This window comes from Vidua macroura, chromosome 2 (assembly GCF_024509145.1).
Source record: "Vidua macroura isolate BioBank_ID:100142 chromosome 2, ASM2450914v1, whole genome shotgun sequence".
NCBI classification, from domain to species: Eukaryota; Metazoa; Chordata; class Aves; order Passeriformes; family Viduidae; genus Vidua; species Vidua macroura.
Genome location: NC_071572.1, coordinates 48148151 through 48174498, shown reverse-complemented (window position 1 = coordinate 48174498; position 26348 = coordinate 48148151). Strand labels below are relative to the sequence as shown.

Below are 26348 nucleotides of genomic sequence, written 5' to 3'. Positions count from 1 at the left end.
TAGTTTTGTAAGAATTAATCTTACGAAGAATACAGTCTTCAAAATAGAAGATTGGTATCTGCAGTTAGTGGTAAATGTTCGTTTTGTAAGCAAGTTTCTTCTGTTCTGTGAAGTTTTGGAATGTGGATATACTATACCCAAAAAAGGTTTCCAGTGCTTTCACTAAAAATTTCCTCCTTGAGATCAAATGTGATTACATATGATATACATTTAAAATCTTACTGGCTGTGGTGTGCTTGTGTCTGGGGAAAAAAAACCTTTACTCACCCAGCAGGAGGCAGGTCCTTCCTTGACTGCTGCACAGTGCTTGCAGTGCACAACACTCACTTTAAGGTATGCACAGCTAATATTAACATAGGTTTGTGTAACATCACCAGTGATGGTGTCACACAAAGCTGTTTGACTGAATGTAGTAGGAAACCACAGAGATTTGACTTGCCAAGTTTTAGCAGTGAGGGGATGATCTCCAGTGTCACATTTTATCTACTTTAACAGGAGCATGGATTCTTTGTAGTCCGTCCTTCCTGCTTATCACATAAGTAAAACTTATGCTGAAAAACTCGTCTGAATGAAACCCTTATTCTGAAATTAGAAATTTGGAGCATGAAAAACCCAAACCCTAGCTTGTAGAGTACCTGTGACACTGCAGACAGGACGTGCATCTCTTGCAAGATTCTTGTTCTTACATCTAGAACCCTATGAAGCACAAATTTCCGGCACACAAGCAATACCCCTTGACAACTCAGCCTGAGGTTCAGCCAATTTCCAGAATAAAGCTAAGCAAAACAAACAAAACTCCAAAACAGAGCAAGTATTTTTTTTTCTTGTAATTTCAAACTTTTATTTACTCTTTCTTACAAGTTTAGTCACTGTAACAGAAACATCTTTTGCCCTTCCTCAAGCAGTCTGCCTGGTTTTGGTCAAACCACAAGTTTTTGAAAAATGAGTTTCCTCAGTTGATAAATACAGCTTCAGATTTTGTAAATGCATGGAGATGGTCTTGCATGAAAAAGCTTAGGCTGCTCATAGCTCTGGATGGAATGGGACTTCAGATGTGCTGTTCCCAGAGAACATTCTCAAATGTTCTGTATCAGAGTAGAATTACAGAGCTAAAAGTAGATACACCTTATGGCTGCTCTTGACTGCTTTTGGTGAAAACATTGGACCTGAGAAATGGCAATTTCTGTTGTGCCCTGAAGCAGTTTTATTATTCTAAGCCTTTGGTTAGAAGGGAAGGGGAAAGCCACTAGGTTCAGCTCTCTTCAGTGGTGGATGGGGGAAAGAAGGACAGTGGCTGAGCCACTGAACCTTTGATGTTGTGTGAAAAAAAGTCTGGTTTTGATTTAGCAGGGAGGTAACTCTAGCAGGGATCAGAGTCTAAGTAAAATAAGAAAAGGCAAGGATGAATGGAAGGCAATGGTGTGGACAGAGTAGAAAGACTTAAATGAGAGACAGCAGGGAAAAGGGTTAACTGAGATTGGTGGAGAAAGGAACCCAAGGGGGGACAAAATGTAGTACTGGTAAAGGAACAGAAGCTGCTGTGTGATAAAAGAAGACAAGGGAGGGAAAAGGCATCTCGAGGCAAGAGAGTTGGATGCAGTGATGAAGTGAAAAATAAACTTTTTCACAGTGTGCTTTGCTAGAACATACAGGAGAGCTTGAAATTCAAGAACTACATGCTGACACCACAAGAATTTCACTTATGAAAAATCAGTAGGAACACATTATCATTCCTCCAAAGCAGAGATGGACTAAAAGATTCTAGACTTATGGCAGTACTAAGTTAGTATCAGAAGTGTATCTGAAAGTCACATTCTTGCTGACTGCTGAAGAGCTCAAGTTTGTTAGTAATTCTGCTCAGTTTGCTTCTGTTTTTTTTTTTTTTTCTTTTTTTTCTTTTTTAAGCAAATGCTTGCACACACACAAGCTGTATTAGAGAAACAGTATTAAGGTTGCAAAGTTGGGATTTGGGGAAAAAGTAAGAAATGCTGAAGCTGAGTTTCAGCTTTGTGGATAATATTAAAATTATGTGCCAGTGCAGTTTTAATTACTGCTGTGTTAATTAGCTTGCTATATGATACTTCCACAAAATCCCTACCTTATTTAATACCTCTGGACTTACACTGAGATAGACTAAGACTGTGTAATAAGGCTGTCTTAATGTGGCAAATGGCTGTAATAAGAAAGAAGGCTCTTGTTACAGTTTGAGTGGTGGTTTGCCATCTTTAGGGGAAGGATTTAGCTCCGAATACTCATGGAAGAACAGATAAGTAACTTAATTATGTAACAGTAGTGCAAAGTTCAATTGTTTTCTCAATTTCACAAGCAACAGCTGCAGACATTCTGACCTGCATGTTACACACTTTGCAAAACATATACAAATGATGTAACATGTAGGTTTTTCAGTTTTTATTTTCAGGCTAATGAAATTAGTGTTCTTACAAATGTGAACTCTGCTGTGTTCTAAGCTTCTGGTTTCTTCCTTGTTTACGAGGCTATATTGCCTCTTTACTGCAATAATGTGAATAGCTGGAAAAAGTTAAATGTCCTTATATTACCTTGAGTGATGTGTGAAGCTGATCATTTTCATGGTGTGCTCCAAAGTGTGGAGTGAAGGTTCAAATCTACTCATTAACCAAAAGAGAGGAAAATGACATGGAAGGGCAGCACACTTATTGCACAGCTTTCATATTGTTCCACCAAATCATGTAGGCCACTTCAAAAGATCCTTAATGTGATCATATTAAATACTTTATCATAGGCGCTATATTAACAGATAATATGAAAAATCCAAATATAACATTTACTGAAACTTTCAATAATTTTATAATTCTTTGTGTAGCTTATCTTGCAGGAATAGGTTGTGTATCAACATGCATTCCTTTCAAATGCTCCAAGATATCTCATTTTATCCAAGAAACTGTATTAACCCTGTGTCATCAATAGTGATGGCATTAGTTATCCTGGCTTTTTCTTTTCAAATTCTCATTGCCTTTGAAAGGGCAATTTAAATGGACAAAAATGCTGCTAACAGTTTAATGACTTTGTTTGTATGTTGCAATGAATGGCTTTTACTTAATGCTTTTCAGTTGCATTTGTCTTATGTTTTTCTGTTTTTACATGCTTAGCACGCCCAGTTTAGGGAATCTAGGAGTCTGTTTGATGAAATATTCCTCAGTCGTCCAGAGGTATGGTATAGTTCTCTCTAGTTTAGACTTTGCTATGAATTTTCCTGCTGGGAAACAAATGCTTCTGTGGTTAATTGTGCTTCCCCCCCCCCCCCCCCATTATTAATTTCTCCCTATTGGTTTGTATGCTGAAGGTATAATTTATGGGGTTTATTAAGTAATTTGACCCTTTCCTCAGAAGTTTTTCTCTGTAAACATTGCACTGGGAAGAGTTAAATTAGTTTAGTGGTTCTTTACTTGATTAAGGTTGTTGTCTCCTTATATGCCATGCTAGATTTCAGTTTGAAAAAAAGCTAAAAAACATTGAGGAAAAAAAATAGTCTTCCTCTTGGAGAATACTGCAGAGAGCACTGTAGTTTATAGGGATTTAATAGATTAAACTTCAATAGATGCTCTGTACCATTTGATGTTCTTTTGTTTAGAGAAATTACTCTGTGTGACATGCCATTTATGTTGATAATATAATTTGTTGTTCAGATGTTTCTCTGGTCATAGGAGCAGTAAGTTTTCTGTTCCTACAGATCTCAACTTATTTAGAAAGCAAGAAATGCTGTCCATCTTCCTTAACTTGGCTAAATTTGTTAAAAATCTATGATATACTGAAACAGTGTTACATATCTTATAGGTTTTCTGTGTGTTGTGTTACATTCATCTCATTAAAAAGAAAAATATAAATAAAATACCTCAGTGATAAAAATGTCACTATCTAACAGAAGTATTTTGTAAAAATGTGTTTAAGCATCAGTGTAGAGGACAGTTGTTCTTCTTTGCCCATTTTCATTCCTCAATGCATGGTGGCAAACAATTATATTTTGAAGAAACTCTAGGGCAATTGACACCCACCAGATCAAGTGAGAGCAGTGAAAGACAGCCAGTATTAGTGGGGCTTGAGCAGTGATCAATTAGTGTTTTCTGCCTGCAGGACTGCTCATAAAACCTCAAAATCCTAAATGATGTGGATATAGGTTGATTTAGCTTCTTAGTATTCTAAGTATTTAATTTCTTAAACACTCGTAATTTTTGTTTGCTGGTTTTTGGAGACAGTAAAGAGAACTCAGTTTCAACTTCCTTTTTGACATGGAGTGTGATAAATTAATACGTGTTCACACTTAATACAACCATGCTTTTTGCAAATATCTGCTGTCGTATTCCTGAACTGTATTTATTGACCTATGTTTCTCACATGTGTAAGCCTCAGAGAGAGGCCTCTGCTAAATTTCTTACTGTCACTGAGCAAAATTTTCTCTTTTCCGAGGCAACTTTTACATGGAGCATAATTCACTAATTGTCTTGGAAATGCCAGTATGAAGTACAGTAGTTAGCAGACAATTTAAAAAAAGTCCAAAATTATTATGTGTGGGGTTTTGTAGACCTTGTGAAATTGAAATTCAAAATGCTTTTTTTTTTTTGTCCAACTTGAAAAAGCAAGTTTTATGGCATGCATTTCAGAGATAAACACATTCAAATGCAGCTCTTTTTTAATGCTTTTTCAGCCCTTCTTTCCTTTCCATTCCCTTCCTCTCCATCAGTCTTGTATCTGCAGAGAAGTTGAGCTAAACAAACTGATGCTTTCTTAGTCACTTAGGATTATCATTTAGGAACACCTGAAATTACATGGAGTTGAATTATAGCCCCTTAGAATTGTTGTTTAGCTGGCCTTTTGTGCTGTCATTGGAATTGTCTGTGTGAATAGCAGTGTTTTTTAAGTAAGTTATCTGATACAGTGTCTTGGTTAATTAATCTGAAATACAGAGCACAGCTGGAATTTCACGGCCGTATTACTAAGGGTATTACTGACTGCTCTGAATTGGTACAGCAGTCGTTTGAGCATGTTTTTAACATAATTGCCATACCCTGGTAAATTATTTTGCTCTATTGACAAAGGGGAACATGTGACAGAACTTTAGATCACTGTGCTTGTTTCATGCCCTTTTAGTCATAAACATTATTTCTATAGTAAGTGCTTGTGGGTGAAACAGCCAGGTGAATTTCACTTGATCTCTCTTGATTTCATTTGTTTTTATAGGAAATTTGTTATGCCAGTTCCAATACATTATGGTAATAGGAGGAAAAATTAGGAAAAGAATGTTACCTGTGCTTCTGTTTAGACCGTTTTACTGCTGCTACTGACAACATTATTTAACTTGTATCATCCTGCATTGTTTTGACGTTACTCATTTAAGTATAAAAGTGGTGTTTAACTGGTGTTAGTTTTCATCAGGCTCTTTAGGAAATGCTGTCACTGTGAAAACTTCTGTGTTTGCCAGTCTACAGCTGGAGCAATGTTCCACCTGTCTCTGGAACTGCATATATAATACATGCCAAGTTGAAAATCGAGTGCTGAGAAACAAAGCAGCTCTCACTTTCAGTATTTTAAGGTCCAACATTTTGACTCAATGGGAGAAATTTTTGGATCGTTTTGACTGATGTCTCTGTTCGCTTTTGTTTGACTTCAAGTGCTGTGCCTTTTGAGTTTAGAAGCCTTTTAAACACTTTTAATGTGCTCGCGCCCTCTAGTGACCCTGGAGGTGTTCTTTGCATTGCTTATGTTTTGCTGTGGGTTATAAAATTGGCTAGTGCAGTGCTACTGCATCAGCACTTGATTTTAAGATAGTAACCTTATTATATAACTTTTATTTTGTATTAAGGAAATTATTAGAAGACCTTTCCAGCAGGAAAAGTATAGAGCATACTGTGTGATGTCTTTTCAAAAAAATATTTAATAGTTTGGCTACATATCAAGATAGTTACATTTAAAAAAAATGTATGTTGGTTTTGATTGTCAAAGTACTAATCTGAAATAATTCTAGCTTCATTTAAGATGAATAGACAGTATGTACATATCTTCTACAGAAAATTTAGGCTATGTTAATATAAGCAACAAATAAGACTTGTTTTATAGTTATAAATATTTTTTTTAAAACTTCCTTTATGTGGACATGTTACAGAAATGTCAATTTTCTTCTAGCTTTAGAAACATGATTAATACTTTATCCTATAGATAGTTATTCTAAACTTTTCACTAAATTATCACTAACCTGTAAATCCAGGAAGAAGAGTATCCACCACGGGATGATTTCAGTGATGCAGATCAGCTTAGAGTGGGCAATGATGGCATCTTCATGTTGGCATTTTTCAGTAAGTTATCTTGTATCCCAGACCTACTGAGGTATATCTTAATTGTACCTTTTTCCTATGGAATATAAAAGAGAGCTGTTATAAATTGCATTAATGTACTGTAATGAACAGATTTGTCTGCCTGTGCTCGGATATAAACACTTCCAGATACAGCAAATATGTTGCCTTTTTTTGGTGGCATCTGTCACAGATAAGGGGACAAAGCAAAATCATCATAAATGCTTGAAGGTCTAGCACTGGAAATTCTGTCATCTTCTAGTTGGACCACCAACTTGAATTAAAAGCCAGATCACAGAAATCTGGCAATTGATTTTTAACAAGAAAAAATTTGAGAGAGATGATGTGCTGTATAAAAGTTGCTGGTGTTAGTCTAGTGAATTAAACAGCCATGGATTGATTTTTGGAACAAATCCAACCATGCTCATTTTCAGGTTGAACTAACCACTGGTTATATAAAAATGCATTGTCTTCAGGTAACCTCTGATTTCAACCAGCCCTCCTGTAGCTCTTTGTCATTTACCGTGTGTACACTGTGCATGTCTTGTAACTTGTGTACTGCATTAAGCAAAGTTAGATTTAGCAACTAGAAGCTGTTTCTACAAGGAAACTGTGTTAGTTCTACCAATTACTTGCTTCTTTGGAATTTCTGAGGGTTTTTTACCTTTCTGAAATAAATGTTTGACAACCTGGATGGAAGTTCGGTGTTGAGGATATATCTGTTCTGCTGAGAATTCATCATGATTAAAGCTGGTTGATCATCCACTGAAGTCTCCATTGTGTCTTTTAACCTAGGTTTCATAGTAGTTCTTCTGTAATCTTTTTTGCAATCTCTTCAACTGTTGCAGATGCAGGTTACAATGCTTTCAGAGAAGGCTTTTTCGTGTTGGTGTATGATGCGGTGTTTGCATCTTGGGATAAAAATATATGTGTCTGCCTCACAAAGCAAATCTGTGAAGATGTTTATAGAGTACCAAAGCGAGTTCTGTAGTCTGATCTCTTTCTGTGGTTGGAGAATAGAAAGAGTATATTCTTGGGAGCAAAGGGAAGAGTGATTTTATTTTTTTTTTGCTTTATTTTCCTCTCCCTTTTCTATCTTCTATAACTTTTTGTATTTAACCTGTTTAGATCCTTTATTTTGTGAACTTGTTCTTCCTTTTAAATTCTGCTTCAGGCCTTCATTAGTACTGCACTAGGAGGCCAAGGGATTGTTGGATTTAATATGTCTTAAGTCCTTTAAGTCACAGATGTCCAAAATTGCATGCCCAGAACCTGGTATCCACCTTCAAGCATGCAAGTATGTACTTGGATAAATTGCCAGCCTTTTCTTCAAACAGATGTTTAGCTGAGTCTGACTGCACAGAGCAGTACTCTTACACATTGGACAAAAATACTCTGTAGATCATAACTGTTCATGACTGTTCTGAGACTATTTCATTGCAAAGATTGCTTACCTGTGAAGGAAATGCATAAAATGAGTGTGTACACATTGTAAGGTATTTATGCAAATGTGTGTTTAAATGGAATGTGTTGATTATTATGGATACTGGTTACATAGGGTCATCTTTACTTGCTGTTTGTGCTGATAGTATGAGGAGTTCACAAAACCAGTTATAGATAGTAGTAGACTAATAATGTTTTTAGTAGTTTTTCTTAGGAAATTGGCAAATTAAATTAAAAATGAGCTTAACATAATGAAGGTATATTTTTAATGTAGATCATCTATTCATTTTTGTCTAATAAGGAGATAAAAGTCTCCAGAAAGTTGATGTATGTAGATTTACGAGAGCAACAATTAAAATGAAATTTACCTTAAGGCTATCTTTTGGGTTTTTTTCCAGAGTGGGATATCTTTAAATGCTGCAAGAGGTGGCAGATCACAGAAAGACTCAAATAAATTCCCTCACATAGTTAAAAAATGTAAGAGAACTGTATCAGGAACTGTTCTCCAGTGAAAGGAGAGTGAACAAATGTCTTGTTCCAGGTGTGCTCTCCTACCTCCTCCCTGTCAAGTACAGCACTGGAAGATCTTGGGGATGGAAGTGGGGGCAGTTAGCTTTGTTTTAAGTATAGGAGTAAGTTATCATTCTTTAATTTCATTTTATTCACGTGAAATGTAGCAAAATAAACTTTTTACTGAGCTTACCTGCATACTGCAGTCACTTAGCGATATGTAGCCACCATCTAGTGGTAGCTGCCCACGTTGCACAAAATTGCTGTCTCCAGGCCATCTAGTGGCCAGATCTGCTTTTTCGGGGGTTTTGGTTGTTTTAGGTGCTTTGCCAATTAGGATCTGTTTCCCATCTAAGCTATAAAGTTTAGTTCTGTTTAGCAGGACTAAACAGAATAAGACAATACACACTAAAGAAGTTCTTTGCAGGAAGAGGTGGATTTTTTGGCTTGATCCAGAAACTTGGTGAAAAAAATTGGAAAAACAGCCCATTTTATTTCCAATATATGGTAAAATCATGTTTCAGGAAATTGGTGTTGCCCTTAGTCTGTGATTATGTTGGTGAGGTAATAATCTGCTCTCCAGTGGTCGGGACTTGTGTCTGCCAGCTTCTTATTTTGAGGGAAATGAATATATATGTGAATATATTCATTTTGCTATGAATGCAACATGGAAAAAAAAAATTGCTGTCAGACCACTTCATGTGTTCTTTTCTGTTTTGTATTTTTAAGTCAGCTGTGCCTTATACAGCATGGTCAAAATTTTCTAGAATGCTAGAGAAAGTTAGTGAGTTTCTCAGAGTGCTTTTTTTTTTGTATGCACAACCAAAGAGAGGAATTTCTGAGCTGTATCTTTCCAATTTGAACACAGCTGTAATTGTGATAGAGCAAGTAACTGTCATGAACAAAGGGTTTGGTTTTCATGCTTAATCTGCCTGTAGCGGAAGTCTTTTGAATTATGTCTGATAAACTCATACTGGTACATTATCTGAAGGAGGTCCTTTTGGATGTTTTTAAAAGGCTTATATGGTTTTCCTTTATATTTAAGGAATGCTTTAGAACCAGCCTTTTTTTCTGGTGGACTCCAAGAGGAATTGTTGAGCTTATCTGAATTATTTGAAACCATGTAAGGGAGTTTTGAGTTGTCCCTACAACATAGGAAAAATGAATTTGAACTTCACAGATAGGTTAATAAGTAGATAAAAATGGAGAAAAGTGTTCAGTAGTACAACCAAAGCTTAAATTCTCATACAAAAATCTGACATTTTTGAACATCTAGTCTATTTAAGCTCTGTATGCAACTCACAGCAATAAAATCTGGTTTTACAGGGAAATATAAATGTACATAGTGTCCTGGACACTATACTGGAACAGAAAATAACCATAACAAAGTTTTGTAAATGAAGGTTCACACAGTTTTCAAAACTGTTAAGTGTCTCAAGCAGTCAATAAACTGCACACAAGCTGGGATACATACTTCAGGGTTTCAAGGGGACCCAAGCTGGGAGACAGAGTTGTAGCACAAGCTAAGGGTGAGCACAGTCTCCTTGTGTATGCATCCTGAGGAATGGTAAGCATGGTTGAAGTTCCCATGGGAGGCTTCCTCTGTGTAACTTTAAGAAACCTGACTTCTGTATGTCTATATCACAAATGTTATGCAGGTTTCCTTTAGTCATGTAAGAGAAGCTGAGGGGAAGTTACTGCATTAAAATTTTAAATGTTGGGAGATAAACTGTTTTGAGTTCTTATTTCTCTCTGGTTATTAGGGGAGGCTGACTGACCTTTATACACAGTCACCTAACTTCTTTCTTACTGTAGAAACAATTTTGCTTACATATTTTTTTCTGTATGCATTAGATATAATACAAAACAATTTGAATGAGGAAGCTTCTAGTTGGGTAGTAAGAAAAACATAGCAACAAGAGTAATGAAGAAGTAGGAATAAATTGCCAAAGAGTGTTTCTGAACATTAATCACTAAGGAAAAAAAAATATCTGTTTTCTGTGGGAGCTGACAGCCAACATTTCTGGTGATCATCATCAGTCTGTAAGTGAACCCTCAGGATGGAGCAGAGATATATATCCCAGTTAAAGAATGAAACAAATTGTATGCAGGAGTAGGAAGAACAATTCCTAGTGGCATGAAGACCTGGAGAGGATTATTTATTATTGCAGTATGCTTAGTAAGTCTAGGCCAGGTATAAAGCATTAAGCTCTTTGGTGCTTACTATATATTAAAATAGTAAGTAAATGAACGAACAAATTGTGGAGTAAAGGCTATAACTGAGCATAAGTTGCTTTTTTTTTATATGTAGTTGCCATTATAATCTTTTTACAGGCTTGAGTCATGGTTAAAATTTGGAACACAAAGCTTCAGATCAGTTTAACTGGCTTCTTTTCATGATACTTAAAAACTTAAAGCAAGTGATTAATGTGTAGTTGTGGAAAGCTAAGTAAAAAAGATCAGCAGGTGAAGTGCTGGAGCAGCTGAGGAAAAATCACAATGTAATGTGCTTGTCATTATTGTTTAATCTGATGTATTTCAATATGTACAACTCAAAAGTCTTGTACTCTGTGTTTTGGTTGGGGTTATTTTACTGAAAACCTTAAGGAGAAATACAGCATAAATGTAAGGACTGCATCGGATCACAAACACTCTTTATTAAAAAGGACCTTTAGTCCAGCCCTCCTCCTCCCAAAAACCCATTTCTTATGTGGGTCATTATGACCCATATAGTTGTTGTCATGAGTAGATAATGCTAAAGCTTATATTCTTCCTATGTGAATTACATTTATATGGACTTTTTTCCTCTTGTAATCACCTCAGTAATTATAAAATTCAAAAACCGTACTTTTATCAGTCCCACTTCTCTGAATGGTGCTAGAGTATTAAAAGTAGATACTGAAATCATTATGCCAGTGCAGTCAGCATGAGTTTAGTCTAAATGTCTGAAATGTGTTAATGAAAAGTTGACGGTAATTGAAAGTTGGGCTCAAGTAGACATGTAATCACTTTTGGGATAGAAAACAATTCTTGCACAGTGGTTTGATTGGCAGTGGAGATCTACAGGATGCACACAGAATCTGGCTGTGTGAAGAAAATGGGAAAGCAGAAGTTAAGAATTCTTTTTTAGGGTCATGATGTGGTTGTAGCAGCTCACCAGATTTTTCCCCCTCAGTTTTAGGAATGGCTTTCCTTATGATAGCACGTTATTAGTGTCATGGCAAGTACATGGTCTGTGCAGGAATGTCATGGAAGCTGATGTTGTATCATGGATGAGGTCATCTCTTGAACAGCTGAGCAGTGTCATTTACATTTCACAAAGTAAGTGGATGCAGAAAAATAGTGGAGGATAGCATTTGTATGTACAAGCAAGGACAACAACTTAGTTGTCTCTAGTAGATAGGGAAGGAAGTTTTAATTCTAGAGAAATTAGTGCATAATTCCTTTTACTGGTCACTCCCCTCACCGGTCTATTTTCTCCCTCAGCTTGATGGGGGAGCTTGTATTGTGGCTTATCTATGACAACATAGGGATGAAAATTATGAAGGACTTTCATTGCAATAATAAGTTGAGACAGGAATTATACAGGAATTAACTGCAGTAACTCTTACCAGATGCAGTGTAAGCTGTAAAGCTCAGAGCTTGCATGGCTGACAGAAGATACACATGGATGCACATGATGGAAAAAGATATACAGATGGGCAAATGAGTCTGATCTTGATGTAGAAAAGCAATTGGAAGGAATTGCAGTCTGCTCAGAAGATGCATTTCTGAAAGCAAGTATTTATTTTGTAACCAGAATGAGACAAGGAGAATGATTTTCACAGTAGTAGCAGAACATGGGATGTAAGAGAGTAGTAATGGAAAGATGGAAAACATGTAGACATTATTGTTGCCCTTCTTAATGATGCAACATCAAGGCAGTGTTGGGAGAATCTCCCTGATTACCTGTGTTTTAGAGTGGTGGAAGTAACATGTTCTTTGTGCTGCTGAAGACACAGATTTTTGATTAGGTCCTCACTGTTCAAGTTTTCTAGCAGATGGTTGCAGATAAAAAATTAAATAATGAGATTTTTCTTCTGTATGTACTTCAGTTTTATTGGAATGTGTGAACTTGCATAGTTTACAACTTTTATAAGGTTTATGACTTTCCTGCTTGTATTAGCTGCTTATGTAACTTAACAGCAGACTGATTAGAGAGAAAAAACCCTTACTGTGAATAAGATTGGAACAATACTGATGCCTTTACTTTCCAGAGTTGGTAAATACCTTGATGTTAAATATTCATCAAATACTTATGCAGTGACTTATGTATTCTATTTTGAATATTCCTTTAGTTCAAGTTGAAAGTAGGGTAAAATTGTCAGTGGTCCTCTTTAATTATAAAAGCTAATTTTTCCTCTCTTGTATTTATGATTGGGAAATCTCTAGTTTTTATAATGCATTTACAAATAAGTTGAGGTAATTAAAAAAAATATATATCTATTAAAATTGTACATATTCTGAGAATTTCTCTAGTCCTCATAGACCATTAGAAACATGTGAATCTTGTGTCCTTTGTGAGATACCTGTCTTTAGGTATACCTAACCATAATCAAAGTCACCCTTAGTAGCTTGAGTAGTGGGGAGAAAGAGCAGTGAGCTCTTACACTGAGGCAGGATCAGAGAATGCATTGAATAAGGAGGTTTTGAAATCTGTTACTGCTAAAGGATGGTGGGTTTGGAGAGCTTGTTTAAAATAGGGAAATCAAAGCAGTTTATCTAGGCTCTCTCAAATGTAAATGTGTCTGGGAAGGATGGTAAATGTTCAGGGTCACAATGTTGTTCCGTAGGGTTGTTTTTTAGTGGGGGTTGGATTGGTTTTGTTTGTTTCCTCTGCATATGCCAGTTTGGATCAGCATCTGTTCAAACTTGTGGGGATTTCTTTAATTTTGTTTTTTGGGGTCCTTTTAGATCAGTAATTTCTATAAAAGTAAGAATTCTTGTTGCCACCATCTGTTACCCATGTCTTTGACCAATGCAAGATGTTTTCCCACTTGTACTAAATGACTATTTTGATGGGAAGCCTTCCAAAACTTTTGGAACTTCAGTGTGTCTAAAGTTCATGGAATCCTGCTGCAATTTTACAGACTTAATTTTGCATTTGTGAGCATATCATTGCATCTTCATGTAGATTATTGGAAGAATTGTAAGAAGGTTTTAAAGTACAAAAATAGTGGGTTTTTATAGATAGTATTTCAAAATGTTTTAATTAAACTTTTGAGCAATTTTCTGTTCCTAGTTGTGTGTTCAAACTTTAACTGAAGAGACAGACTCATTTTTCCTCTGACAATTTAATGTCTGAATTTTATGTAGCTAAGTTTGGGATTTAAAACATTAAGGAATTGTAGGCAGGGGTTTTGTTCCCCTCTGCCCCTCTTCCATTCCTCTTTCCCTCCTCTGTGATTCTTGTGTTTACTGTGGATGTTTTCAATTTTCCACTGTCATGTTCTCTCCAGAATTCCTGGGTTACCTTCTACCAGTTTCTGCAGCTCTTCTGTTTGGTGGTTTTCATTTTGGATGCCCTCACTGATTCCCAAGCTGGGCCATTCCCCTAATTGTGAATTCTCACACTCGGATGTAATGCATGCAACCTGATGTCAATACAGATGGTGCTGATTGCCAAGTACATATGCAGATATGAAACTTTAATTTGTTAAACTGGGGGCTGTGTAAAAGTGTTAACTGAAGCAACAGTGGAAGTTATGCTTAATGTCCTTTTTGTTCATTGATATTTTAACTTCTGTATAAAGCTTCCAAGGCTTCTTTTGTCTTATAAATATAGATCTAAAAGAGACCCATGCAACATCAGCTTCTCAACTTACCTTCATATCTACACTAAGTTTTTGGAGCAAGAGTGAATGCTTTTATTCTGCTCAATCCAAACTGGATAAAGCTGAATATGCAGCCTTGATACATGCACGTATGTGTGCCTATAACTATATTTTTGGTTATAAAAGTGTAGAAAGGGTATTTGATCTTTGTTTTAATCCAAATCTTGTATGTTTTAGTCCTTTTTGTGAATTTACTTTCCTCATCCAGTATAATCTGGTTAGGTGTCTATTGCAGTATAATACTTTGTTTTATGTTGGAATTTTCTCTTGTGTAAAGTAGTAGGTTCCAGCCTGTTTACCATTTGCTTTGTCACTAAGTGACTATACCATGGGGAATGTCTGGGTTCAAAGTCAATCTCTGAAAGCCTGAATTACCGGAAGAGAATTAACTGACTGTGTAAGCGTGTCCTTAGTAGTTTAAAAGTGAAATTACTGTTAAGTCTGTTTGCTTAGCTATACAGATTAACAGAAGCTACTGTTTCTTTTATTTTATAGTGGCATTTATTTTCAACTGGATTGGATTTTGTTTATCCTTCTGTATAACAAATACCATAGCTGGAAGGTATGGTGCAATCTGTGGATTTGGTCTCTCCCTGATCAAATGGATTCTCATTGTACGGGTATGTTTCTTGATTCACACTGGACAGATTGTGTAGAACAAACGCATAACAAGTTATTCAAGGATATAATAAGGGAATTGAAAAACAGTATTTTTTTTCTTTTCTTACCTCATATAGCATTTGATGTTCACATTTCCACTAAAATAAATGCTGAATGACTCATTCCTTGTACAAGTATTTAAAAGTCTGCAGAAGTGGAGCAAGTACCTAAAATATCACTGGTATTATAGTGTCATGTATAAAAGATTTATAAATGTCTTAGCCTGTTGGGAAGGGAATATAAGAAAGCATTTATTCCTTGTATTTGATTCTTTTGTTCCTTGTAAGATACATATGGGATCAAGTCCAACTTAAACATGGAGTTAGTCACATTTTTACCATCTTAAATGCTTGATTCTTGATGTTTTCATTGCAAAACTAGATACTTTTCCAAAAGGCACATTAGCCAAATGCAAGTTACTTAGCTAAGTGGATGCTAGATGAAATATAATGCTGCTTTCTGAACTTTAATTCTGCTTATCTGTGAGACACAGCATTTAAAATCCTGTCCCTTTTAATGAAGAAAAAGATCCTGGGTAACTTAGATATCTTTCATGTTCTGCCATCAGTGACCTTTTTTAAATGTTTTTTTCCCTCTGTGTGTGTTAGTAACTTGATTTTGTCTTAGCATGATAGTAAAAAGATTGTTGAAAGATTGCATGGTCCTTTCTGGACATGTACGGTATGCTTCTTAGAGCTTTTTTTTAAATCTACTTTTTGCTCATTCAGAGCAGGAAAATGCTGCTGGACCATATGTGATTCTGGTGTATTTGTTGGAATTCAGAGGCAGAGATGGAATTTATCTCAATGGAGAGAGAAGACATACATTTTTCAACTATGCATTTGTTTGGGATATTTTCAGCTTCCCTTAAGGCATACTGAACAGAGGGCAGAAATTGCTCTTTATGTCAGTTTTATTATTCCTCTCTGCTGGAAAATGTGCTCAAAACAAATATAAAAATTAATACATGCTAAACTTCCTTGTAGAATTACTGTGTTCTAGACTATAATTAAATTATTGTATGCAATGCATTACTAATTCAAAAATATTAGAGCTGTCCAATTCCAAGACCTCAGGGGTGGGGGTTCTCATAATGAAGATCATCATGTTCCTCTATTGTCTTTCTTCCCAGAGATAAGAGCAGAAAGCTTGTGAGGTGTACGTTGACTGTCATTTTAATGGTGACACACAAGCAGGCCTGTGTGCACCAAATTGTTCTTTTCCTTTCTTTCAAGCTCTTCCAAAGGTTTGTGTCACCCTTTTTCACTCAGGGTCAGTAGTACAAAACTTTTTAGTGTCTAAACAGCCTGAATTCATGCATGCTTGATCTGTATCAGTTTTTACTAGGGAGAAGGAAGGGTAGGGGTAATAGAAGCACAATTTTACTATTGGGGAAATTCTGCAGCCATGGCTGATTCTGCCCTAGGGGAGTAGGAGAGGAGACTAATGCACATGGGCAAGTATTTGATTGTTGGTATTTGGTAAATCTTCTTTCCAATTAAATGTGATTGTAACTATTGGAAAAGTATTTTGATATATTTGTGTGTGTATATAGATATATATTTATATGCACACATGTGTAATGTTTAGAGAATTGAAAATACTGACTAACAAGTGAGATGGGATCAATATCACTGTGCTGTCAAAATCCTAGGAATTGAGTATTTATATATAGATAATGAAAATACCAATTCTTTAGTTCAACTTAGCAGTTCTGTTTCTTGCTATTTTTTTCTTTGATTGATGATAGAAATGAATATTCATTCTCTTATATAAGTATACTCTTATATACTCATATAAGATTAAACTCTCAGAGAGTTCACATAATCTGGCTTTATTTTGGAGCAAACATATGGATTAATTGAAGAAAAAAAGCCATCTTTATCTACAGTTCTTTATATGTCTTAGATTTTCATCTGGTTGCATATGTGGCCCAGTATCTTTTGTTTGGTTGGAGTTTTTTTTGTTTGGGTTTCTTTGTTTTGTTGTTTTGGGAGGGTTCTTTTGTTTGTTCAGGTTTGTTTTTTTTTTTTTTCCCCATTACTTCTTGGTTGATACACTGAAATGTCCTAGAAAGGGCAAGTAGGAAGCACTAAGCATGAAAGTCAGGATGCAGTAAACATAATGAATGATCGCAGAGTGGAAGTGTATGGAAAGTGTGCAGAGCTGCTGAGTAGATAATTTTACTCCTTCTGGCAACATTTCAGTCATCTTCCCATCTACCTACTTTTTGTGGGGGTTTTGGAGACATTTGATTAGCCTTTTTATCAGTGAAGCATGAAGTCTGGAGTCTGGTAAAGGCGCAGATACCTGTCTCCAGTACGATCACACCCTGCCCTCCAGCTGCCTCCCACATCACAGGGAGGACAAAACTGTCTGCCATGGTCACTCGAAGGAACAGTTGAAATGGCACTTCAAGGTTCATTTAGTTGGGTTCAGCTCACTAGTAGGAACTGAATGCTGGTTTGAAAATGAAAAGACTTTAATGAGTTGGAGGTCTTTATGGGGCTGGTATTCATGGCAGCGATTAACAGTAGGGGGTATACAGAAGGTCAAAAGCTCTTCTTTTGTAGGGTCAGCAGAACATCCCTGTCTGATAAGATTAAACTAATGTGGCTTTTCGTGTTAATATCTAAAGCAGCAGGCTGCTGTAATGTGTTTGGGATGGCAGGCACTGGGGGGAAAAGGGGAAAATCAACAAGTGGTGATTCGTTATAATAAAAAATGTCAGATTACTGGAAAGTAATACAAGGGTGTTTTCATATAGACATATATATTTTACATGGGTACACACACACATATTTTTTAGAGATTTATACATTAATTTTATTTTAACTTGCCTTTTCTCCATGCTTTCTCTATTTGCATAGTGCATTAAATTTGTCTTTGTCATCTATCTTACTGCAGCTAAGCCTTGTGTATGAATTTCAGTTTTCAGATTATTTTACTGGATATTTCAATGGACAGTACTGGCTTTGGTGGATATTTCTCGTACTTGGTAAGTGGCAGTTGGATTAATTTGTTTTGATGTGGAAGTACTCAACAATGAATCATAAAATTGTAAATAAGAGTTTAGTAACATGTTTAGCTATGTGCTTTTCCTTAGCTGTTGATAGTTTTGTGTGTTGTTTTTATTTCCATAATATTCACGAGGTTATTGGTTGCCATAGTGGTGTTATTGTCTGAACTGTGGACTATTCAAATACCCTTCAGCTCAAAAATTTTTGTTCTGCATAAGGGATTATGTGTAAAACTGAGACTTGTTACTTGTGCTTTTTAAGCTGCTTCTACTGATCTAGAGGTGCAGAACTGTGTAATGAAACTTTGGCCTTATGTGATAAGTAGTATCTACATGTATAAACCTATATGTCAAGTATTAAATTTTAAGAAATGTGACTGAACCCAGGAAGGTGGAGTCTGCTGTCTTGTGCACAGGTCACAAAATGTCCTTTTTGAGTCCTTTGAAATGCAAACTGCATCAGCAGTTGCTCAGTAGGATGAGAGAATGGCTTCATGCTTGCTGATCACAGTGGTCCATGATGTCAGCTTTCTCTTAAGAGCTCTGTCTGCCCTTATTTAAAGTCCTATGCACATAAATTTCTGCACTTCTGTTTGTTTTTAATGAAGGTATACCAAAGCCCAACCACTATAACTTTCCTCTAACTGTGGATTTTGTAATTTGAATATGGAATCTGGAGTGATTTTCTTTTATAGAAGTGAGTGCTGCTATGCATTTTAATTTCTGTTTCCAGCTCTGGAAGCATGGTAAACTGTTGCTGGTTCAGTAGGTGGCACTCTTCCCTTTGAGTCAATTGATTCAAGTGGCTAACAGCAAATGTTAGAATGAAGTGTTGAGTAAGTTAAGAAAAAAGATCAATTCTGAGATCTTCACTGTGACTCACTATTTATCTTGCATGTAATGCTAAAAGGCTTAAACAACATTACCTAAAATTTCTCTATCTGCCTTTTAGTAGTGTTCAAGGGCATTCATCAGACTTTTTAATGCCCACCTTGCTCTGCTATTGTGCACTTGGTTGCTTGAAATACATAAAACCTGCAAATGTTTAACAGCTCACAGCGTTGGTCCCTTGAATGTTTTCATATTGTTTGAGGTTATTGTATTGAACTAGGTGAAATGACTCTTTGCAGGCACAAGCAGACATTGAAGTGAAATCTCTTTGCAGACACAAACATCTCCAGATAAGTCTTTAATTAAAACCAAGGCCTGTGGTGCCTGAAATTGAGGTTTGACACCTTTTTTCATTAGGATGAAAACAGTGTTCTTTCCCTAGCACTCCCTTGGCCCCTGCATGTCTATGGAAATAGCTGTCACTTTTCTTTTTACTAGTCTTTTGCACATATTAAGGAAGTAGCTCACTTTAATTTGGGAAAGACTTATTTTTGGTCTGAAGTGTTTGAGGATTTTTAATTTTTTCTTTAAATCACAAGTTTATAATATGCCTTGGAATAAAAAGCACTCTGAGGCATACAGTGTGCATCTGGCAGTCAGCATTCCCTTGACTTATGTATGTTTTACATGAAGTATGCCAACAATATTTTTAAACTGATGAAGTGGCTTTATGGTATTGCTAGAACACCATAGGAGGCGTCTACCTAAAAAAGCTACTTAGCAGGACATGGAGGAGTATTATCATGTCATGGGAACACTGCCTACCAGATCTGTGTTTTGTTGTTTTGGATAACCTTTTGTTAGAGCACACAAAGTAGTATGTCCAGCATCTCTCCAGAAGTGAATAAGTTGGAGTCTTTTTTTGCATAGCCCTTTGACATCCTTCAGCCCACCTACTACCATCTCCTCTCTTCTGGTATTCATTGATCTGTGTCTGCTCACTTTCCTTCTTTCAACATCTGGAAAAATCTGCTTGTGCGTCACGGAAAAGCAAAGTGGTCTACTTCCAAAGAGCTGTCATGTATCAGTGAAAAAATTGGAGAGACACAATTCTAAATTTTAAATTTAAATGCTAGCCAGTGTTTCTTATTGAGGAACACAATGGAAAGTGGGGTGCTTTTTCTTTTTTCCCTTAACAGAGAAATGTAAAATATGGGTTGAGCTTGGACTGATTTTCCAACATGTATAATGCAGAAAATATTCAATCAAACACCTAAAAAGCTGCCTGCCCTCATTTTGCTGTTTCAGCTTCTTTTCAGTTGAAAGGGGGAGTACCTCTGGTAGCTTCTGGGTTGCAGGTTTTGTGGCAGACTTGCAGTCAAGATCTTACTGCTTTCTTCTCTATGCAGAATTAACCTTAGTCACAGAAATGTGTCCAGCTTAGGTGAAGTTCCACTGGTTAGCAGAGTTCTGTTGTAAATTTTTTTTTTTTTTTTTGATTGCATGTATGCATGTCCTAAGGAAGCTTTAGTTTGGAAAAGGAAAGTAAAAAAAAATCATAAACAAAAATTATTTAGAGAGGAATTGATAATTGGAGAAAATCATGGGCTCATCCAGGAAGGAAAAGTGCAAGAAAAGAATTAAATCCTTTACTGAACTTGTAAAACCTCAGTTTAGATTTTCATTTGAACCTTTGGAATTTTAATGCACGTGTGTATATTCACACAAGCATATATCTTCAAGGTCCCATTATTGCAAATGTGACTTCTCTGTGGCTCTTGTGTACATCTTTTTCCTCTTAGCTGAAATATTCTTTCAAATGCAGTGAAATGTAGGTAATGTACAAGATTTTGAAATTTGGAGTTGACAAAAACTGTAATATTGACATACGTTGAGTAATTTTCTTTGGCAATTGTTCTTCCTCCTCTTGACTGGTACTTTTTTATAGATGGTAAAATCTGAACTAATCTACTATAATTCATTACTGGCTTCTTGCTAGAGCAATCCCTACTTTTTTTTTCTCTCCTCTTTTGACTCACAATACATTTATTGTGCATATTGCTAAAGTTACATTTTGTGAACCAGGTACTCTTCTAACACACTAGTCATTTATTTTAAGAGTTCTATTTGAAAAGAATTTGCAAATCAGATTCTTTTATGTTTCTGTATTTTTTTCATCTTTGTAAGTATTTTCAAGCAGTCTTTTTAGCAGATGACACTTGAACCGAAAATCACTAAAATTTCTGATAAACCTTTCATAAAATTGAATCCTTGTATCACAAGATGAATGCTGACTTAGTTGTTGAATTTGTGAATGACAAATAAAGACTTCAATTTACTTTGTAGGCTAGGTTTTAAAAATTATGTTAATAAGAATAATGTGGGGTAGTTTGTATTTATATTAATATCCTTAATTTTGTGCATTTTCTACATTTTCAGGACTCCTTCTGTTCTTTCGAGGCTTTGTTAATTATCTTAAAGTCAGAAATATGTCTGAAAGCATGGCAGCTGCTCACAGAACAAGATTTTTTTTCTTGTACTGAAGGTAAGCCATTTTTAGTGATGAGGTTATCTTTCCCAGGAAAATGAAGAAGAAAAATATTAAAAATAGATAATCAAACTTCTGTCATGAAGTAGAAGTTGCATGTTTTTTGAATATCTGTCATGAATATTGTATATATATTCTTCATGGACTTGGAGATGTGTGAAGTTTCTCACTTGAAAGCAAATAATGCAACCTCATTGCCTCCAGTCTTCCCTGGAACTGAAGTTCAGCAACAGAAATTAGGATGTTGTTTTTCCTAAGGAACAGTATCTGCTGCTGTCAGGATACTGTCCTTTGTGCTGGAAAAACTGGCTTTTGTAGTCAACCTGTTGTCAGCAAGTAAGGAAGGACTAATCTGCCTGCATATTAAATCTGATTGACATGGGTCTGAACATGCAAACAATAGTTGAGTATTGTCTCTCTTTACATGACTGGCTTAAGACAGTCATGTACAAGTATGATGATTGTGTATGCAACAATGTGCTTTATATATCCTTCAGGTAGCTGAGTAATCAGTCTGGCACATAGCCACTCTTTTTTTCTAGTACTATTTATCCGTTAAGTGGATTTATTGGACTTCACTATGTAACTTAAACCAGGGGTCTTTATTTGCATTCAACTTTTTTTATTTAAATTGCATGACAAAATAAATTTAAGCTTAGAAATAAGTATTGCAGCATTTTCATTGCTCTGCACTTTACTAAAAATGCTTAAAGACTATTTTGACATACCTGAAAAGCTATGTTTGCTGTAAAAAAAAAAAAAGTATTTTATAAATGTTCTCCAGGATTGATCACAGGATCAATTTGAATTAACCTGTAACACATTTTTGAAGCCTGAAAACAGAGACATTATTTCACTGGAAAAAAAACCTGGTTCATTCTTTAATAGACAAGAATAAACATTTTAAAACAGCTAATGAAGAATGTGTGCTATACAATATACACTTGATTATGAAAAAAAATCTGTTAACGTAACTCTGGCATAATATTTCTTTTAAATGTGCTTTTTCCCCTCCGCCAAATTATGCAGTAAGTTAATTAACTGAGCTGTATAATGCCTTTTAGTGACCAATATAAATTAGCAACTACATGGCAGCATTACCTTTTTACAACAGTTAGTTATGGCTTCTTCTCTTAGTGTTGTGGTAACCTCTTCAGAATACTGAAATTTGTAGATTTGATTGAAAATATCTGTTAGCTTTCAGTACAGTAAAGTTTAAAAGTACTATTTTAAAAACAGTTGTTAGGACTAAATGGTATTTGAGAACTGTAGTTTGATGATAATAGTGAAAGTGTAGGATAATGCAGTCTGGGATTCCTTGTTCTTCTGCTGTGAGAATTCTACATTGGGACAAAACACAGTTTCACCCAGGACTTGCTGAACTTAATGAGCTGTCCTATCAGAGTTCAGTGGCTTTGAATTTTTTCTTTACCTGTAAGCACCACTGAGATGTGTGGGTTGTGGGCTCATAAGGTCTGTGGGGTGTTTAGAGAGATCAACACATAAATATTATGTTTTTGAATAGTTCTTAAGTACTGAAACAAGAAGTTCAAATTAATTGCTATCACACATTTAAATGTCCTTGTTCTTGCATAGGTAAGTGAGCTCCTCTAAAGTGACTCCTCTACACTAATTATTAGTTTTAGTAAATAAGAAATAACATCTCTACAGTTGGAAATATTCTCAAGCATTCTTTTGAAATCATAACAAACTAACAGTAAATTTTTGTGTATTTTCTCCCATCCTGACATGGGGGTAGGGAGGCTGCTGTTTTGCTTGCAGTTCAGGTTTGCTGGTCACCTAGCAACACTGCTTCTGGTGAGTCATGGCGATGAACTGAAGTACAATTTTTCTTTATCTCCAGACTGCATCGAACAGACATTCCTTTCCTATGCTGGTGTGAAACTTCCAGAGCTCTAACCCTCCAAGTTAATAAGATAGAAGACTACTAAAACCAGAAGACAAATTAATGAAAATATGGCTTCAAAAATGAATGACAGGATGGCTTATGATCAAGTACCAGTTCTGGTCATTCTAGCAAATATTTATAATTACTGCCTTTTGTTTTAGCACATTTGTATATGTGCTTGTTTAAAAGATAGTATTGAAATAAGAACAAACTATCTGTAAGTATAGATTAGGTACAGTCAGACTCAGTTAACCTGTGCTTGTTGTATCTGAAAGATTTGAGTGGTAACTTGTTTCACAGCTTGTATGTACCACTGACTTGGTGATTTGAACTTCTGAGTACAATGAAATGCATTAAATGATTCAGATTAACCAGTTCAGACAGGTTTTTTATATAATTTAGATTCATCTAATGATTGTATAGACCATTTTTATGTTTACTAAACCCCAAAATTCCTTGTCACAAACTTATATTTGCCAATATTTTATTGAATTCAATCCAATATACTGGTTTGTGCTAAAACTGGTACACTTTGAGTCCCCTGTAAATAACTCTGCATAAATGACTGTTTTAATTGCTTCTTAGGAAATATGTCAAAATATATTTTGTAACAGCATATTCTCTAAATTTTGTTTAATCTTAGAGCTATAGACATATTTTTTGTTAATTGACTATTAAAGGTTTAGTTAGTAGTAGATGTAATCTTGGAGGTCTGCATTCTTGAGGTCACTATAAATAGAACATCCACATTGAGTGCTTCTCAAAAAAATCATACAACTACTTTATAATGCTTGTTTAGAATAAATACATTGCCATTTCATAAGAACAAACAAGTTTAAATGCAAGGTAATTTGGGAAGTAATCTATGAATGGAAAAAATATTTTAAAGCTCTGAAAATAGAAAATGTGTTTTACCTCTCCCTTTATTCATTTAAGGTATACCATTATGTTCTTATAAATATCATCTCTTTAATGGGTACTGTCTACAGTTCATGCACATGTAGTTTCTTTTAAAGTTTGTGAAATTTATGCTTCTTCTTTAAATTGGAGAAGACATCTCTGTCCTTTGTACAACTGGAATCTCAGTTGCAGAAATACATTGGCTGTTGGTTGCACCTTTGAGGAAAAAAGTACAAATAGTTTCCTCCATTTTTCTTCTTAATTAGAATTCTGCTTTTTTATTACTAACATTAAAAACAGTGAGGTTTATGTTGTGTTAAGCTAGTGCTGTATTGAGTTTTGTATCTATAATTAATGTTTAAAATATACATATATAAACATTTTAATTTTCCTAATCTTTGAGACATAACTGATAGTGACTAAAACTTTAGGGGCACCTCTACTTCTCAGCTTTTTATGGAAAGAAGAAAGTTAAGTATTATGTTCAATATCCTATTGGGATTTCCTTCTAAACTTCTATTTGTTTCTGTGTTCTTTTGCATTCATTGTCCAGATGAAAAAGAAGCGAATAATAAAGCATTGCTTTGTTTTGCTAATTAAGACTTAATGCTTTTTTGGGTTTTTTTGTACTTCATGTTGAAAAATGCACTCTGCAGTACTTGTGTCAACCTGGAATTACAGACAATTTATTTGGCAAAATAAGTACTAGCCAATCCTCCCTGCTCCTTTTCATCTCATGTTTTATGGCAACAAACTGTGAGGACATTTCTTATAAGGAGTTAAGGCAACCATGAAAAGCAGGCAATATTGCTTCATTTTCTGTGCTTACCAAAATCAACTAGCACTATTTTTCAACTTTATCAATTTTCCCATATTAAGTAGCAACTTCTGGTGGAATTACTTCTGTTTGGTCCATGCATTTTATTGGAAGCTTCATACACATACTTTGCGTACTACATTAGAAAAATTCTCATTTGGTCAGAAAGAATATGCAGGGTTAAAACTGTACATATTATCTAATGCTTTATAGTTGATGTGTCAGTTTGGAAGCCTGAAATCTCATCAGTAGGAGGAAGGGAACTGGGACAGTATTTTCAAAGACTCTGCAATCTATTCCAGATGTGTCAAATGCTGCATATTTTCCTTGCTATTTCCTGTGAGCTTGGTTTGGAGCAGCTGGCTCTGTGGTTTAGAGACACCTGGCCAGCTTTGCTCTGTGTCTTAGGGGGTGTGGGGGAGAAGCTTCAGTATCGCAGGGAAGTTGACTGTAAACAGTTTTGTATGAATTCAAATAAGGCTTTGAAGCTTGGGACTAAAACAGCTGAGGAGAGGAGGTGAGGAGAGAAAGTTCTGTTTTATTTGAGTAGATGGCACTGAAATTTTTCTAGTTTTGTCATCTACTTCTATTGCTATAGACACCACAGGAAGACTGACATCTTGAATGTGATTCAGGTGGCCTGTGGGACTCTATTAGCACATTTCAGAAATGATCGGTCACTCACGCTTTCAGTCCCCTTACAGAGCAGAGATTGCCTCCAAGCTTCCTTGGCTGTCTCACCTAAGGTATGGACACAGTCCTCATCCTGCAACACCTTTCAACATGATTTCAACACCCTGTTCTTTCTGTATCTGCTTCCCTCCCTTTGAATGATGACAACAGGTGAGGAAAAGTGGCTTTATTTGTGTGTTATCATAACATCAGAAAGCTTTTAATCTCTCTTCTACTTTTGAGAATGTTTTCCCAAAATACTCTGCATTAGTCCTTCCTGTGTGGTTGCTTACATTGTTCACTTGAGCAAAAAACATTCATGTCATGAAATGACTATAGATAGCTTCCTGGACTTTTGAAGAGAAGATGAATCATTTCTGATATGGAAGTAAATATCTCTCACTAAGGTAAAACAATATTCCTGATCATGCTAAAACATGGTTAACATGTGCACAGCTACCCAGAAACAGCAGAGTCCAGGCTATTGTTTCTCCAGTGTATGTTCTTTTCCACCCTCCAGAGATCCTTATCTTTTTTCTTTATAATGTCATGGACTCAACTCTTTCAACACTGAAATTTACATTAATGAAAAAATCGGTATTTTCAACTTTGTATTTTGTCACAAATCTCATGATGCTGGCACCTTCCTTACCCTTTTGTTTAGTGTGATACCTACACAACTTTAGGGTAGAAAAAGATGTGTTCCCTCCCTGAATGCTCTTTAAAATCTCAGAGTTGGATGCGATGCATTCATTAACACTTGTTCCTGATCTTGGCAGGACCTCTCTACAACTACCTGATGCAAAGAGTCAGTGAATTTTGTGACAGGCTGCTTAGGAATTG

At 35.7% G+C, this 26348-nt stretch overlaps 1 protein-coding gene across 2 annotated transcripts in view; it reads left to right on the top strand.

Annotated features, from left to right (window-relative positions):
- NDFIP2 (Nedd4 family interacting protein 2) overlaps nucleotides 1–24618 on the top strand; it is a 45283-nt gene extending 20665 nt beyond the window's left edge. The window contains exons 4-9 of one of the 2 annotated variants that reach the window (XM_053971715.1): nucleotides 3129–3188; nucleotides 6239–6326; nucleotides 14645–14769; nucleotides 17741–17807; nucleotides 21099–21204; nucleotides 23072–24618. In XM_053971715.1, coding sequence (XP_053827690.1) covers nucleotides 3129–3188; nucleotides 6239–6326; nucleotides 14645–14769; nucleotides 17741–17807; nucleotides 21099–21202 — 444 coding nt within the window. In that variant the 3' untranslated portion in view covers nucleotides 21203–21204; nucleotides 23072–24618. The remainder of the gene's footprint in view (nucleotides 1–3128; nucleotides 3189–6238; nucleotides 6327–14644; nucleotides 14770–17740; nucleotides 17808–21098; nucleotides 21205–23071) is intronic. The other variant, XM_053971716.1, reaches the window with a different exon arrangement.
- Nucleotides 24619–26348: the final 1730 nt, after the last annotated feature.